General features: G+C 44.4%; 1 protein-coding gene across 9 annotated transcripts in view; it reads left to right on the forward strand.

Annotated features, from left to right (window-relative positions):
• The first annotated feature begins 1,601 nt into the window (after positions 1-1,601).
• RALGAPA2 (Ral GTPase activating protein catalytic subunit alpha 2) overlaps positions 1,602-15,112 on the forward strand; it is a 222,355-nt gene continuing 208,844 nt past the window's right edge. For 6 of the 9 annotated variants that reach the window (XR_014222286.1, XM_082234138.1, XM_082234140.1 and 3 more), the window contains exons 1-2: positions 1,603-1,760; positions 12,743-12,853. Coding sequence is in view for 7 of the 9 variants with exons in the window: in XM_082234138.1 (XP_082090264.1) it covers positions 1,655-1,760; positions 12,743-12,853 (217 nt within the window). In the remaining 2 variants the exon portion in view is untranslated. Of the gene's footprint in view, positions 1,761-12,741; positions 12,854-15,112 lie in introns of those variants that run through there. The other 3 variants (XM_082234139.1, XM_082234143.1, XM_082234145.1) reach the window with 2 other exon arrangements.

The following is a 15,112-nucleotide window of genomic DNA, read 5'->3' on the forward strand; positions in this document are numbered from 1 at the left end:
GTTTGCCTGTTGGTACAACCCACTTTCCTCCACCCTGAGGGCCTTTCTCTTATTCCTGTCCACTTCTTCTTAAGGTCCAGGCCTTTCCTCTCAGTCTCCATTGCCCCCACCCCACAGCACTAGGCCTATTTAAATAATTGTATTTCAAAAGCTATGCACTGAAAACAAATTGTGGGCCTACACAATATCTGATAGAAGGCATGCACATCTCACAGTAAATAAATGATTTGGAATTGTCATCCTACAGGGAGCCCCTTGCACACAAATTCTACTCCCAGAGAAGCCCAACACAGTGCAGCGGATTCTGGGAATGTTCAGCTCGCCTTGGACCCTGGTCTGTTCACATGGGCCTGCTACCCTTTTTGAAGTGAGGAGACCTAGATTGCAGCCAATACACCCATGCAGCTCCAGACTGCAAAGGAAGATCAGTAACACGATGTGTGAGAATTTGCCTTTCAGTCATTTTCCCATTATTTACCTCTTTGGCTTCTATGAAATCCCTGATACCATTTGAAAAACATGACATTCAATGACCATTGAATTCACGGTAGTCAGACACCATCTCATGAGGTCCTGCAGCATGATTTGCCAAAGAACATCTGAATGTATCTTTAGGTGCCAGGCAAAAACGTTTCTCTCCAACCAGGCAATTTGCTAATTAACACTCTATGGCTTTTTAAATGTTTGTGGGAAGGAGGTTATTGCTTTGTTTTTTGTTTTATTATGTATTTGTATTCTCACTTTGTATTTTTCTGTTGTGAACTGCCCTGGGATCTTTGGATGAAGGGCAGTATACAAATATAATAAATGATAAATGGTTCCTTGCTCAATTTAGCTGAAAGCAGGGCTACTCAACAAGTCACAAATTTCAGTGGGGCTTCCCTTCTCAGAAGCACGTTCAGGACTTCCTAACACTGCGCATTTTATTTCCACAGTACAGTTGCAAGAACTCGGTTTCCCAAGTAAATCAATATACTGTGTTAATCAAAAGTGCACAGAGCCAGCAAACCGCAGTTTTAGGTATACAGATTGAATAAACTAACAATAAATATAGGTAAAAACTTTTAAAGGTTAGTATTTAAAAAGCGCCTCAAGCTATTAACAGTACAATAATTAAGGAAGGCTGTTCCATATAATGTTTTATCAAAGATGTCGCCTGCAGGGTTGCAAGGACGGAAACTGCTTCCGCGCTGCCAGACAAAGGCGCGCGAGGAAGAGCCTCCTCCGCAAATACTACGACTCCCAGCATGCCCCGCGCCAGCCAAGCTTCCAAAGATGGCCGCCCTTTGCGCCGCCGCTGCTGGGCTGGGCTGTTCCGAGGCGCGCGCGCGCTGCGCCGTCGGATGAAGAGAAAGCGAGGCCGGCATTGGTCCGCCCCCGCCCCCCCCCCGCGCCCCGGAGAAGAGAAAACCAAGACACGCGCCCGCGAAAGAGAACAGCCGAAGGAGCTCCGCGGCGGGCGCTTCCCAGCCTGGCAGCCAGGCCCCGCCCCCTTCCCTCAGGAGCGCCGCTGCCTCCCCCCTCCCCCCTCGCCCCCTCAGCGCGCCCGCCCGCCCTGCGCTCGCTCGCTCGCTGGCGGTGGAGGCGGCGGCGCGGCGCCCCTGGGTCTCCCGGCTGAGGGCGAGGGCGACGCGCCCCCACAAACTGCCCGGCGATGTTCTCCCGGAGGGGCCACGCCGATGTCAAGAAGTCCACCCAGAAAGCGCTGGACCCGCGGAAGGACGTCCTGACGCGCCTCAAGCACCTCCGGGCGCTGATGGGTGAGCGGGGCAGGCGGGCGGGAGGGGGGCGCCTCAGCGCAGCCCCGCCGGGCGGAAGCGGAGGCAGCTTCGCAGGGGGCGCCCGAGGGTGCCAGTCCGGGATGCCCCGGGTCCCATCCCTGCCGTGTGAGGTCGTCATTGGCACAGCCATCACTACTTAATGACACTGGCGAGTTGCTTTGCCCAGGGCAGCCCAAAGCGACTTACAATCGGACAGACAGGCAAAACCAAACCAAACCCAGAGATAGGTTGTAATGTGGCGCTTACCTGCCTGCCCGCCCCCCCCACCTCCAGAGGTGCAGTGGGTCAATGGTCAATGGATCTGGCTGTTAACCAAAAGGTTGGTGGTCAGAGCTCACCCAGGGATGGCTGTGGGTAGCGGTCCTGAATAGCAGGGGGTTGGACTAGATGACTGTCAGGATCCCTTCCAATTCTACAGTACTATGATTCTCACAGCCCCCATATATGCAGTGGGGTGGGAAAGAATTTACTGTTGTAAGGAAAGCAATACCATGAACATGGTGTACTTCAAACACAGTTCAAATCCACACAACAGGGTGAGCTCCCCTTGCTCTGTCCCAGCTTCTGCCAACCTAGCAGTTCGAAAGTGCACCAGTGCAAGTAGATAAATAGGTACTGCAGTGGCAGGAAGGTAAACGGCGTTTCTGTGCACTCTGGCTTCCATCACAGTGTCCGTTGCACTGGTGGCCACATGACCCAGAAAGCTGTGGACAAACACCTGCTCCCTTAGCCTGAAGCGAGATGAACGCCACACCCCATAGTCGCCTTTGACTGGACTTAACAATCCAGGGCTCCTTTACCTATTTTTTACTTTGTACTTTAAACACTCACTGCAGTTATGAATGCATGCTAAGTTGAACCAATCTCTGCAGCTAGTGCTTTTGTCTTGCGATGTTTCATGTCTGCACCTAAGGTCTTGCCTGTGACCTCTTCTAACTCTGTTGTTTACATTCTCTTCTCACAAAGAGCTCCCCCTTTGTGTGGAGTGTGTGTTGGATTACCTCCCATAACCTACCTTGTTAGAGTACATTGTTGTGATGGGGTATGGGGATCAGCAGTTCTACATGGAGATAAAAAAAAAAGATGGCAGGTGTAAGCAAGGGACAATGATAGGGTTAACATCCTTGTGCCTCAAACTCACATGCACTAAAAAAATGTTGCTGGTTTGTTCTGCAGTTTTAAAAAGAAGTGTTTTTTTTAAATTTCAAAGTGAATCCTGATTCATGGTATTGCATGTTGCCAGGAGGCAAAAGACAAATCTTGATGTAACTAGATCATGATAAGGAACTGGTTTCTCTGTTCAATTGTTCCAGCTTTTGTCAGTTAAACTTGAACCAAAAGCATATTGTAGAAATCTAAAACTAGGGTTATGCCCAGCATACCCACTTCCTGTGCTCTCAGCTAGACTGGAAATATGAGCAGTGTCTTCTCCTTGGGGACAATAATATTCTTGCACTCACCCCATGTGCATTCACTGTGAATTTCACAGTTTGCTTTGATCTTGCAATGGTCCCTGTGAGTTGTGTGGACTGTCCATTGCCTGCATGGGCTGAACCATCTTGCAGAGTCTTGAAGCAGTTCCACTGGCTCTGAAATCTGAGCTGGCTGGATTATGTCAAGCAGTGGGGGAGGAGGGAGTAGTTGAGTAAAATAAACATCCATTCTACCTAACTTTATCACCCTCCTATGAGTAAACAGAACACTGATCTTCCAGGAAGTTGCATAAGATAATGGCCTAATTCACAGTGTATCCCTGCTGTGCTGCTTCACACTGCAGGTGGGACTCAGCTGTCTCAATGCTCCATTAGAAAAACACCTGCAAATGGAGAACCAGGGGGAGACTAAGCGTGATACCTTCTCCACGGAATCTAGCTTTATAGGTGGATAATTTTGTGTGTGTTGGGAGGTGTATCCAATTGAGTGAGCTCCTACCTGCAGGCTGCAGTAGTTCTGCTTAAACCAGGCTTCCTCAACCTCGGCCCTCCAGATGTTTTGAGACTACAATTCCCATCATCCCTGACCACTGGTCCTGCTAGCTAGGGCTCATGGGAGTTGTAGGCCAAAAACATCTGGAGGGCCAAGGTTGAGGAAGCCTGGCTTAGACACATAGGTTTGCTGTGTTAATCAAAGCTACACCAATATGGTGCTGGAATTACGGAGGCCTATTTAGATAGTGTTCTGAACCGTATCTTGTTGAGGATATTTTAAAGATTATACCAATTTACATGGGAGTAAGGCCTATTTAAATCAATGGAACTTGCTTCTGAGTTGTCACGTATAGGATTGTACTGTATGTTTCCCAACCCATTTTGTAGTCTACAAGCGTTTTAAAGTTCCAGAAAGCCCTTGATAAAATGCATTACTAAAGAAGTAGCAATATATCTGCTGGCTCCAATTATCTGAACTGAACTATCTTATTCAAATATACATTGGTTTATTCTCCAAAGATTTTAGAACAAAATAAACCAAACTGTGAAGTCTTGATGTGCGTAATTAACTTGTTTAATAGCATCGAGAGGAAAACCAGGAATTCACAGGAAAGTACCGTATTTTTCGTCCCATAGGACGCCCTGTCCCATAGGACGCACCTAGTTTTTTGGGGGGGGAAATAAAGGAAAAATTTTCCCCCTTTATTTCCCCCCCCCCCAAAACCAGGTCAGGGAAACCGAACCAGGTCGAGGAACAGCGCGATGGCGGCGCTGCGCCTCCTTGCTGTCCCCCGAGCTTGTGGGGCTGGCCGATGTCTGTCCGGTGGACGGGGCGCTCTGCTTCAGGGCGCCTCTCGCTCCGGGCGGCAGGCTGCTATCCGCAGCGTGGGGAGCCCTGCGGGAAACTCCCCAGGGCTCCAACACGCTGCGGATGTCTGCCCGGTGCAAGGGGCGCTCTGCTTCAGGGCGCCCCTCGCGCCGGGCGGCAGGCTGCTATCCGCAGCGTAGGGAGCGTAGGGAACTCCCGCAGGGCTGCCTAGGCTGCGGGTGTGTTCCCGAAGTGCCGGGCGCTCTGCTTTCAGCGCGCCTGGCGCTCCGGGAAGCAGGCTATGGATGTGTTCCTGAAGCCTGGAGAGCGAGAGGGGTTGGTGCGCACCGACCCCTCTCACTCTCCAAGCTTCAGCGAAAGCCTGCATTCGCCCCATAGGACGCACCCAGATTTCCCCTTCATTTTTGGAGGGGAAAAAGTGCGTCCTATAGGGCGAAAAATACGGCATATTGGGTTTGTAGGTAGGAGCACTGCATAGAGTTTGGATGAATAAATAAATATTTTTATAATCTGTTTTGTGGCCAAGGTTAACTCCCATAGTGGTTTACATTTACAATTCACAAAAGGTACAATGTATTAGGGATACTTAGAGGTGTTCATGGCAGTCTCTTCTGGAAGCTGATTACATTATCCAGATTCTAGGCTCTTCTATTCAGAGAGAGGAGGTGGAAGGAGCTGTAAATGGATGCAGAGGTTGACTTAGGGAAATATACCAGACCATAGGAGCGTCTCTCCATTGATTTTACTCTATATATTCAGTGCAAGCCTTTGCAGATTGTGTTTGGTGAGACTTACTCTCTAGTAAGTGTGTTTAGGATTGCAACCAAACCAAGCTTTTCTTAGCTACAGAATATGTAGTGGTACGTAGCATTCTGTGAAAACCAGTGATCTGTCTGTGTCATATTCACTATCACAGAGAGCCAGCATGGGTTTCTTAAGTCAGCCATGCCAGAATAACCTTACCTCCTTTTTTGATAAGAGTTGCTATTCTTGTAGGCTTATGGGAGTGCTGTAGACATTGTATAAAAGCTTTGACAAAGGCTCCTCAGTATCCTTGTTGGCAAGCTGGTAAAATAGGGCTAGATGATGCTACCATTAGGTGGATTTGTAGCTGATTAACAGACCATATCCAAATAGTGCATTTCAGTAGTTCCTCTTCAACCTAGAAATAAGTGACAAGTGGGGTTCTGCAGGATGCTGTCCAGGGCCTAGTGTTGGTTAACATCTTTATAAATTACTTGGATGAAGTAGTAGAATGTATGCTCTTCAAGTATTCAGGGCAGCTAGCAGATTATGTTGTGAACCACCCTACAGAACACAAATTCAATAAACAAACAAACAAACATACTTAGAAGACAGAAATAGGATCCAAGATTATTTCCCCCATGATGGAGAACTGGGACTAAACTAGCAAAATGAATTTCAACAGAGATAAATATAAACTTCTGCATTTAAGTAGGGGAAGCCAGATGTACAAGTTGTGAGAAAGAACTGGGTGTTTTAGTAAAGCTCAGGCATTAAGACAGGTGCATTGAAACATTTTTGCACCAATCCAGATAAGTAGACTTCTGCATACATACCACTTGTTGGATAAGGAATTTTGGTCACAAATCTGGTCCAGATGTTGATGTTATTCATTTGCACTGCATTGCTTTCATGTGGATGTGCATCTCCCTCCTGGCACAACTCATAACATGAAAGTACTTGCAACCGGAACTAAATCACAGTGTTTGTATTCTAAATTATTGATATCCTTTAAAAAAAAATATATCCTGATTTTCAGAGACTTTCAGAGTGGTTAAAAAGATTAAAGCTTGAATAGCATAATTCATTATTTAAACGAAACAAGTAAAATTCCAGCATAAAAACTAATCTGAATGTTTCTGTTAAATAACTTGGGCAAATTAAAAGGTTGCCCAATAAACATTGACCAAAGGGAATCCTGCCTGGGTAGAACCTTTCATAAATGGGATACCACATCAGCAGTTGGGTGAAGGGAAGTACCGGTAGTCTTTACTGTGCAGGAAAGCATTCAGAGTTCCAACTATTACATGTACTTAAAGCTAGATAAGAGATGAAAATGAAGAGGATGAGCCAAAAGCTGTGTGCAAGAAATTGGGGTTTGAGGAGGGGTACATTTCTTGCCATATTCATTTGTAACCAATATTACAATTGAAGAATTGAAGCCAGTTCATGGCCCCTGATCTCCATTGACTTAAAGCTGCTTCTGCTTTTACCTGCATTGTATGATGCACTGATATATGTCTCAGAAAAGTTTGAGAGTGTGTCTGAAGTCTATTTGAGATATAATAGTATCTTCTTGATGGAGCTAAGTGCAAGTTAAAATGTGAATGTTTGTTCCATTAACTCATCTTAGTCATGTGTTAACCCAGAAAAAGTGCTGTCTGTCTCCTTTTATATCGAGTCATGAATTATTCAGTCTGTTCTGTTGGTTCATGTAAGAATGTTGAATCTATTAGCGGAGCTTCTAACTGTCAGGATGAACCCCAGTGTTTTGCACCAGTGTGGTGTAGTGGTTAAGAGCGGTAGTCACGTAATCTGGGAAACCGGGTTCGTGTCTCCGCTCCTCCACATGCAGCTGCTGGGTGACCTTGGGCCAGTCACACTTCTGTGAAGTCTCTCAGCCCCACTCACCTCACAGAGTGTTTGTTGTGGGGGAGGAAGGGAAAGGAGAATGTTAGCCGCTTTGAGACTCCTGAAGGGGAGTGAAAGGCGGGATATCAAATCCAAACTCTTCTTCTTCTTCTTCTTCTTTTTTCCATTATTACTCCTGCCTTGATACTCTTGATGGCCCTCAAGGTCTCTACATTCTTTCTCCTTGTCCGGTACCACCCTAGTACATCCTGCAAAGGATGAATTGAAGCAGAATACAAAATAGATAATAGATAAATAAAAGCATGCAATTTTCTGGCACAGAATACTTTTGATAAGAGTTCCCATAGTTTGGCAATGACTTCAGTTCACCTTGCTTGCTCTTCAAATTATTTTATGTTAACAGTTAAAACAAGTACGTAATGTTATTCTCATATGACTGACTCCTGCCTGATACTTGACCTGGGCTTCCTGTAATTCTCTAACTCCTGATGGCTCATCCAGAAGTATGTGCAGCTCATCTGAGTTCATTTGAAACTGCAAGTCAGCAGCTGCCCCACTGAACTTCCCAGCTGCTTTATAAACTTCAAGTTATTGAAAAGGAAACAGCTCCTATTATATCTACACTACTTTTTCAGTGAGCTTTTCCATCCACCAGACCCTCAAGCGGATTTTTGAATTCAAGTGAGTGGTGGAGATTATTTTTGTAAACCGCTTTGAGTTGGGGGGTTTTGGGGGGGTTTTTTGACAATAAGGTGGTGTGTAAAGTTTATGAAATAACTAAATAAATATGGAAACTTTAGCTATTTCCTTGGTGAGAACCCCCACTTCCAAGCTGCTATTTGCCCTGGGTCCCCAAAAGAAATGGTAGATCCTATTCCAAATCTCCATTGTTTTGTCTGATTGTTTTGCCCTATTCAGGCAATTAAATATCTGGTTGTTGTTTTAAGTCTGGGCTTGTATCCATTAAATAATCAATCAATCAATCAATGGGGTGACTTAATAGAATCAATCTGATTTACCCTCAGGAAATTATCTTTTTCGGCGCAGTTTTTATATTTGTTTATAAAGATGTGCATTTAGCTATGCATTCCGTTTGTTCCCAAACAGCCTTACCTAAAACTTCAGTGTCATTTGGATTATTTTTTGGAATATAAATCCCTCTGCTTTCTATTCAAAACATAAAATACTGCAAACTCGAGAGTGAGCACTGATAAAAACAATAGGAAATGTAGTTTAGATATGGTACAAATATGTGGCAATGGAGCACCTGAGATTTGTCAGTTGGACAGAGCCACCCGCCTGTCAGTGGCCGATGTAATGATGATGCCAGGTTTGTAAAGAGCCCTGCATAGTGCTTTGAAGTGCCACCAATCAGCTGATCTTTTCTGCTTCAAAGCACTAAGTAGGGCTGTTTGCAAGCGGCTCGCAAAGGATTCTTGCTTGACTTAGTGACTTCAAGGATCAGTTTGCTATGGAGTTCCCTGTGGGGAACACAGTATTATTACAGCTGATCTCAGCTGTCTTGCTCAGTGGATTGGTGGTGACAACAAATCTCCCTTACCAATGCAAATTAGGAGTGCACTTGAAGGCTCCTGCTTGTGCATTGGCAGCTCATTCTCACTTGCTCCTCACCTGGTGTCACAGGTGTGGGGCCAGGTTAGGCCTGGGCGATATATCAATATATTGCCCAGGACCGTTATGAGGAGCAGACCGCGATGTCGGCTTCACTCAACAGTATATTGCTGGTGAAACCGCCACCGCTCCTGAGTCTCCCTGCTAGCAGTGTCCGCTGAAGGGGGTTAAGAGTTCCTTCCTCCAGCGGGTGCTGCTAGCAGAGGGACTCGGGTGCGGCAGCAGTTTCACCAGCAATATAGTGCTGAGTGAAACCACCATCCCACTCTGCCCTCATATGACAGAGAGGAAGAAACAAGCTGTATCAATGAGGCGCTGACACAGATTGTTCCTCCCTCTGCATCTTTAAACTGCTTGACTGAGGACTGTGCAGCTGCCGTTGCCTCAGTTGAGCATTTAAAGGCGTCTCCAGTGGGGCGGGGACTCTGTGAAACTGCTCTGCTGAGGGGAGCATGGTTGCCGCTCCCTGCAGTGAGCAGTTAAAGGAGCTCTGATGCTCTCATCGCTCATGCACTGGGCCTGTCTGAGCAGGAGGGGGGGAACCTTACCTCTGCTCAGCTGAGCAGCGCAAACTAGCTCCGTTGTCCCAGCCTGCGAGCCTGGGTAAAACCACCTCAGCTCTTGAGGCAAGTGCGGGCAGAGGCAAGTGCACTTTCCCCCCCAGTGTTTAGCTAGCGATACAGTGTGATGTTGAAAAGCTGATATCACCCAGCCCTAGGCCAGGTAGGTGTGGCCCCATGGTCTTAATTGGGACCTGTGACCAAAATATAGATGGGTTTTTATACTCATGCGGGGAAAGTTAATACAAGCACAGTGTTGATTTTGTATTTCATTATCTGCACTATATCCTGGGCTTGCATGTGAACTTGGAGCCAGTTATAGACTTTATTATTATTTTTATTCAATTTATATACCACCCTTCATTTGTGGATCTCAGGGCAGTTCACAACATAAAAATTTAGCATTGGTATGAGAATGTCAGGTGCTGATATAATTAATATAAGTTGGAATTGCAATTCTATATGTAAAATGCTTCGTATTAATCCTATCAATTGAGAAGCACACTGTTCCACACAGTGCATTGGCCACAGATGGAAGGGAAATGGCAGAAGCAATGCAGTAAATAAAATTATCATTTATGTAATGTTTGAGGACTAAAAATTACAGCAAATACTGCTTGTATTGACTTGTATGATTTCTGTTCCTGACCTCAAATGAACATGTGAATTGCAGGAATTCCTACTCCCGTGTGTAGTGGAGTTTTTTGACATCTCTAGTCTTAACTGTGGTTCACTGAAATAAGCGAAGCAGACATTGATGTTTAGTTAAATAAACCATTGTTCAAATTAGTTCTGCTTCTGAGTAATAACTGTAGTTATTATTTAAAAAATGTAAGTGAAAGCTTCCAACTTCCTCCTTGCAGTCACAGTGAGAAGGAGCGGGGGGAGCTTGTGAACCTGAAGCTTTCCTAGGCTATTACAGTAATGCTAAATCATACTTTACTATTATGTACATATGTAACTACTGTGTGGTAGAATCTAATTTTATTTATTTGAACAGCAAGCCTTTGTTAAGTTTCCAGCAGTTGCAAGGATGGCCAAGGAAGATGAGCCTCTTTGGAGAGCATGTTTCATGGCTGTGCATCTGTAGTGGGCATTGCTCTTTGGGTTCCAGTCTACAAAACCATGCACAGGGTTTGTTAAAAGGCAGTAGCTGCAAATGGGGAGCTTGATATGAGAGACCATGGCCTAAAATATGTTGAGTCCCTCCCCCTTATAGCTGTATAGGAAATAAGAAACAGTTCTTACAAGCCCAGAATCCATTGCAAAGTTGTACAGCTGTGTTATAAGTGAATAATTTTTAAAGGAAGCTCTACACAGAATTTATTTCAGTAGTTGGGCCATTGTTTTGTTGCAGTTTGGATCAAAGTGACAATGTCCCTGTGTTCCTGCCTTGGGCACAAAGCATTGTCTGATCTGACTGGAAGATTGTACACATGCCTGCCACTTTAATCTCCCAAAGCAGTATCTCTTTCCTAATGCAGAGAAGGTGGCAGGACAATGCTCAGTGGGGTTATAATTTCCCTAAAACTGAACTGTATTCCCCCCCCCCCCATTTTTATTTATTAAATTTATATCCCACCCTTCCTCTTGCAGGAGGAATGATACGACAATATATATTTTATTATGTTAATGTCCTACCTTCCTCCCATGTTGCTTAAATTGGTGTACATGGTTCTTTTCTTCCCATTTACACCTTGGTCTTCAAGGCCCTACTACTCCAACGTTGTCCTCCCCACCTTCCATAGATCACACAGATCGTTAGTGTATGTTGTGGTCATAGGGTTGGATTTGGTGAAGGGTCATTAGGCCTAATCTCATCCTGAACATAATCTGTGCATAGATTAGCTTGGTCTAGTCCATGATGTACTGTGATGGTGGAAAGGCACACTACAGTAAAGTGCATGAAGAGCAAGTGTCTTCAGAAGATGTAATTGATGGAGTCAATTATGGAGCCTTATGATAAAGTGAATGCCTTGTGAGGAACCTCAATACAGCAGCCTAGTTTCTCCACAGGTCATAAGTACCAATAATTTCTGATCCAGTGCTGGGAAATGTGGGACTGTTTCTTGATGCCTGATGCAGTTGTCCAGCCTGGAAACCACTTGCACACGCCATTTTGTGTGAATGGTTCTTGATCTAATAGGGGAGATACACATGAAAACAAATTTATCGTGCACTCCAATCTCACTGGAAGGGATGTAAGAGGATTTAATCCCCCCCCCCCCAATTTATCTAAACTTCTGATTATCTGAATGTTCACCTTAAGGTCAGGGTAAGACTGTCTTGTAAATAAGTCTACAAATGTGACTAGCTTACAAACTTCTTATTTGTTTGCCTATCTGCATATATCTGTCAATATTTTGTGACATATTGGCAATCTGAAGGAAAGAGTGGTCCTGTTCTTTTACAGTTTATAATAGCTTCTCTGCATGGTTGCTTAGGGCAGTGTTTCCCAACCTTTTTTGGGCAAAGGCACACTTGTTTGATGAAAAAAATCTCGAGGCACACCACCATTACAGCCCCGTGACGTCAGCGCGCAGCGTCACGCCGGGAGGGACGCACGAAAGTGTAAGTTTCAATTTTTTTCCCCTCCCCCTTGCCGGGGAACCTCCAAGCTGAGCTGCCTGGCGTCGTAGGGAGCCGAGGGGCGGGGCTTCCTTTCTGAAGGAGCTGAGGGTGGGGGTCCTTCGGTGAAACGGCGCCGGCCCAGAGCGCTTCTAGGAGGCTGCCTTTGTGCGCGACATAAAGCCCTCTTTCCCTCCCTCCAGCCCCATGTCACCTGTGGAAAAGGGGGCTGGATCCAGTGACGCAACTCGGAAAACTGTTAGGGAAGCCAGAGCAGGAAAGTGAGTGGGAGGCCGCGTCGCCGCTTTAAGCCACGTTTCCTTTTTGAAAGAGAAACTTAACTCAGTGTTTCCCAACCTTTTTTGGACTCGCCCGCCTCCCTCCAGGCAACATCTTGCGGCACACCAGGCAACATCTCGCGGCACACTAGTGTGCCGCGGAACACTGGTTGGGAAACACTGGCTTAGGGGAGGCCTTTACCCATCTAAGGCAAGCAGACCAGTGGCTATAGTTTCAGTATAGTGATATGAGATGAAACTTTGATTATAGGATCAAGAATAAGGGCTTAAAAAAAGCTAACATTTATTTTATTCAGGAGGTTTCAAAGAGATTACCGGTATGTGACTTCAATAGCTGAAGTCTTGAATGTTAGGCGTGATTAAGATCAAGCCATTTGAACACTGCCACCTTATACATTGTACCATGTATTTCTATTAATACTTCTAGTGTTAGTTTCCTGCTGCTTTATTTTTCTGTAGAGGTTTTAATTCTAAATTTCTATGCTGATGATCTCCTTTTTCACACATGTTTTGTTTTTTACTTTTACAGATGCTATAGAGGGAAGTGAACTTAAACAGTTTTTTGAGATTAACTATTCTCAGATTTATTTTATCTTCTATGAAAATTTCATAACACTGGAAACTAGCTTGAAACAAAAAGGTAAGAATTTTAAGTGGCTTTGTTTGTTAGTATATTCTTTTAAGTTGCTTAATACTGACCTATACATACTAGACCCCAAAATCCACTCCTTGGCATATCTCTATATAATAAAAATGTAAGAATGTCACCACACAGCCCACATTGGAGGACATGTGGTGCCTCATCACAATCCTGAATTTGCCTGAATCAGAGTTGGGTGGGGTGGGGCAAACTGAAGGCAGGTTGCCAAAAAGCAGTGGCCGTGGCACTGGAGCAATACAGGAAAAACAGAGGGGAAGACTGGCGCTTTTTAACAATGCAGAGTAGAGCAAGTGTGCATGATACTGAGCAGAGAGAAGTGGCAGTTCAAAATAAGGTTTGAGTGCAGTGAGAACAGATTGGAGAGGCTCTGTTGTGTTATCTTTTTGGTGTCAGCCATCTCTATTTCTCCTTGTTAAAACTGGTTTGTTTCAAATTTTTAAAAAAGTGTCCTTCATCCCTGCTTTATTTAAACCTCTGTTGTTGTTTAAAACAGCCATTTTCCCCTTTCAGCATCCATCTGTGTAAGAGCTAAAGGATGTAAAGCCCTCAAATGCTCCATAGTATCTTCACACATGTTAGGAAAGTTCAGCAAACCTAACAGCAAGTGCTAGCACCAGCATCCTTTGGAAAACTTTGTTGCAGCTGTTCAAACTTTGTTGTCAGCTCATGAAAAAATTGGTTGTGAGGCTCCTGGCAAGTCATTTAAACCACTCAATCTAGCTTGGGGCTCAAAAAAAAGGGTATTTATTTATTTGTAGTATGTGACAGTTTATTAAGATGTAGCCCTGCTTAGCATGCACCAGAAGCACATCTTCCCCTCCCCAAACACATTTTTATGTGATTGCAAAAAGGAGGCAAAATCTTTGCTATTAAAATATTATGTCCTTAGAAGTGTAAGATACTTTTATTTGCATTCCCTTTACACACTTGTGTGATTGTACTTAATACACACAGGTCCCGCTATCCAAACACAATGTGTTCTCTGGAAATAGTTCGTTAGACAAGCATTTGCATTAAAAAATCAATGATTTCTACTTATTCCTATGGGGACATTTCTCATGTGTTCATGACTGCAACATTTTGACTTCCAAAGCCCCCCTGCCCCCCACCCCCGGAAAACCCTCTGAAACTGTACTAAAGTACAGATCACTAGAGTTTAATATAGTACAGTAAATAATTAAAAGGCAAACGAGGGTGGAAAAAATGCTCTCTGATTTGTCTGATTGCTCCCCCTCCGTCCCTCTCTCTCCATTCCTCAGCCAACCTGCAAATGTGAAACAAGGAAGTAAAAAATATTTTCTGTTCATATATCTGAATATGTGGTGTGTATAGTGAGTTTGGGGTACTAATTCCTCGTGTTTGGGTAAGTGATTTTTTACATAGGAAGTGTTTAGGAAGTGTGACCTATGTGTCATACTTTTAAGTGTTTATGTGCATTTCAGTAAAGCTTTTGTTAAATTATCTCAGTTATTTTGATTGTCTCAATTGCTGCCCTGTGGCTGAACAAAGCCCCTGGGACCAGACAGGTTAAATTGATAAGGAGGAGTGTAGGAGCCTCCAATTCAAAGTCCTGGCACCCCATTAAAAATTTCTGATAAAATCTAAATCCTATTCAGCTACAAATAAGTCCTTATTGTATCTTTTTAAATTACCCATGAGGAAATGTAAATATCTAAACTTATCAAACACAAATACTATATAGAGTGAGTTTTGCAAGAATTTAATTTGCTGAGAAGAATTGTTAAGTGGTATATCTTTTTTCAAGACGACAAGATAACACGGGCCTAGGATAGCTCATTGGTAGAGCAGGAGACTCTTAAGCTCGTGGTTGTGGGTTCGAGCCCCTCATTGGGCAAAAAATTCCTGCATTATAGGGGATGGGACTAGATGACAGTGTGGTCTCTTCCAACTCTGCAATCCTACGATTCTACTTCAGTTTATTAAAAAGGAAAGTATGGCTGGTCTAGGGATAGACTGTATGCTGCTATAGAAAGTTTAATATATACTGTAGTTTGTTTTTGGCTACTGCTCATGGTTGCTGAGGAGAGAGCTTAACCACAAGACCCAGTTTGGAGAACATGCTAAGTGTTGCTCAGTGTTGGGTGGGAGCAAAAAGGACCAGGGAAGAGCAAAGCTTCTAGGGAGCCTGAACATTTTCACAGTCCTGGAAAACCATAGTTTGAGTTACCATGTCATGAAAACCAGGCCAGTATCCTTTTCTCCTGAATATTGGGCTCC

The sequence above is a fragment of the Podarcis vaucheri genome (genome assembly GCF_965113315.1).
Source record: "Podarcis vaucheri genome assembly, chromosome: 8".
NCBI lineage: Eukaryota > Metazoa > Chordata > Lepidosauria > Squamata > Lacertidae > Podarcis > Podarcis vaucheri.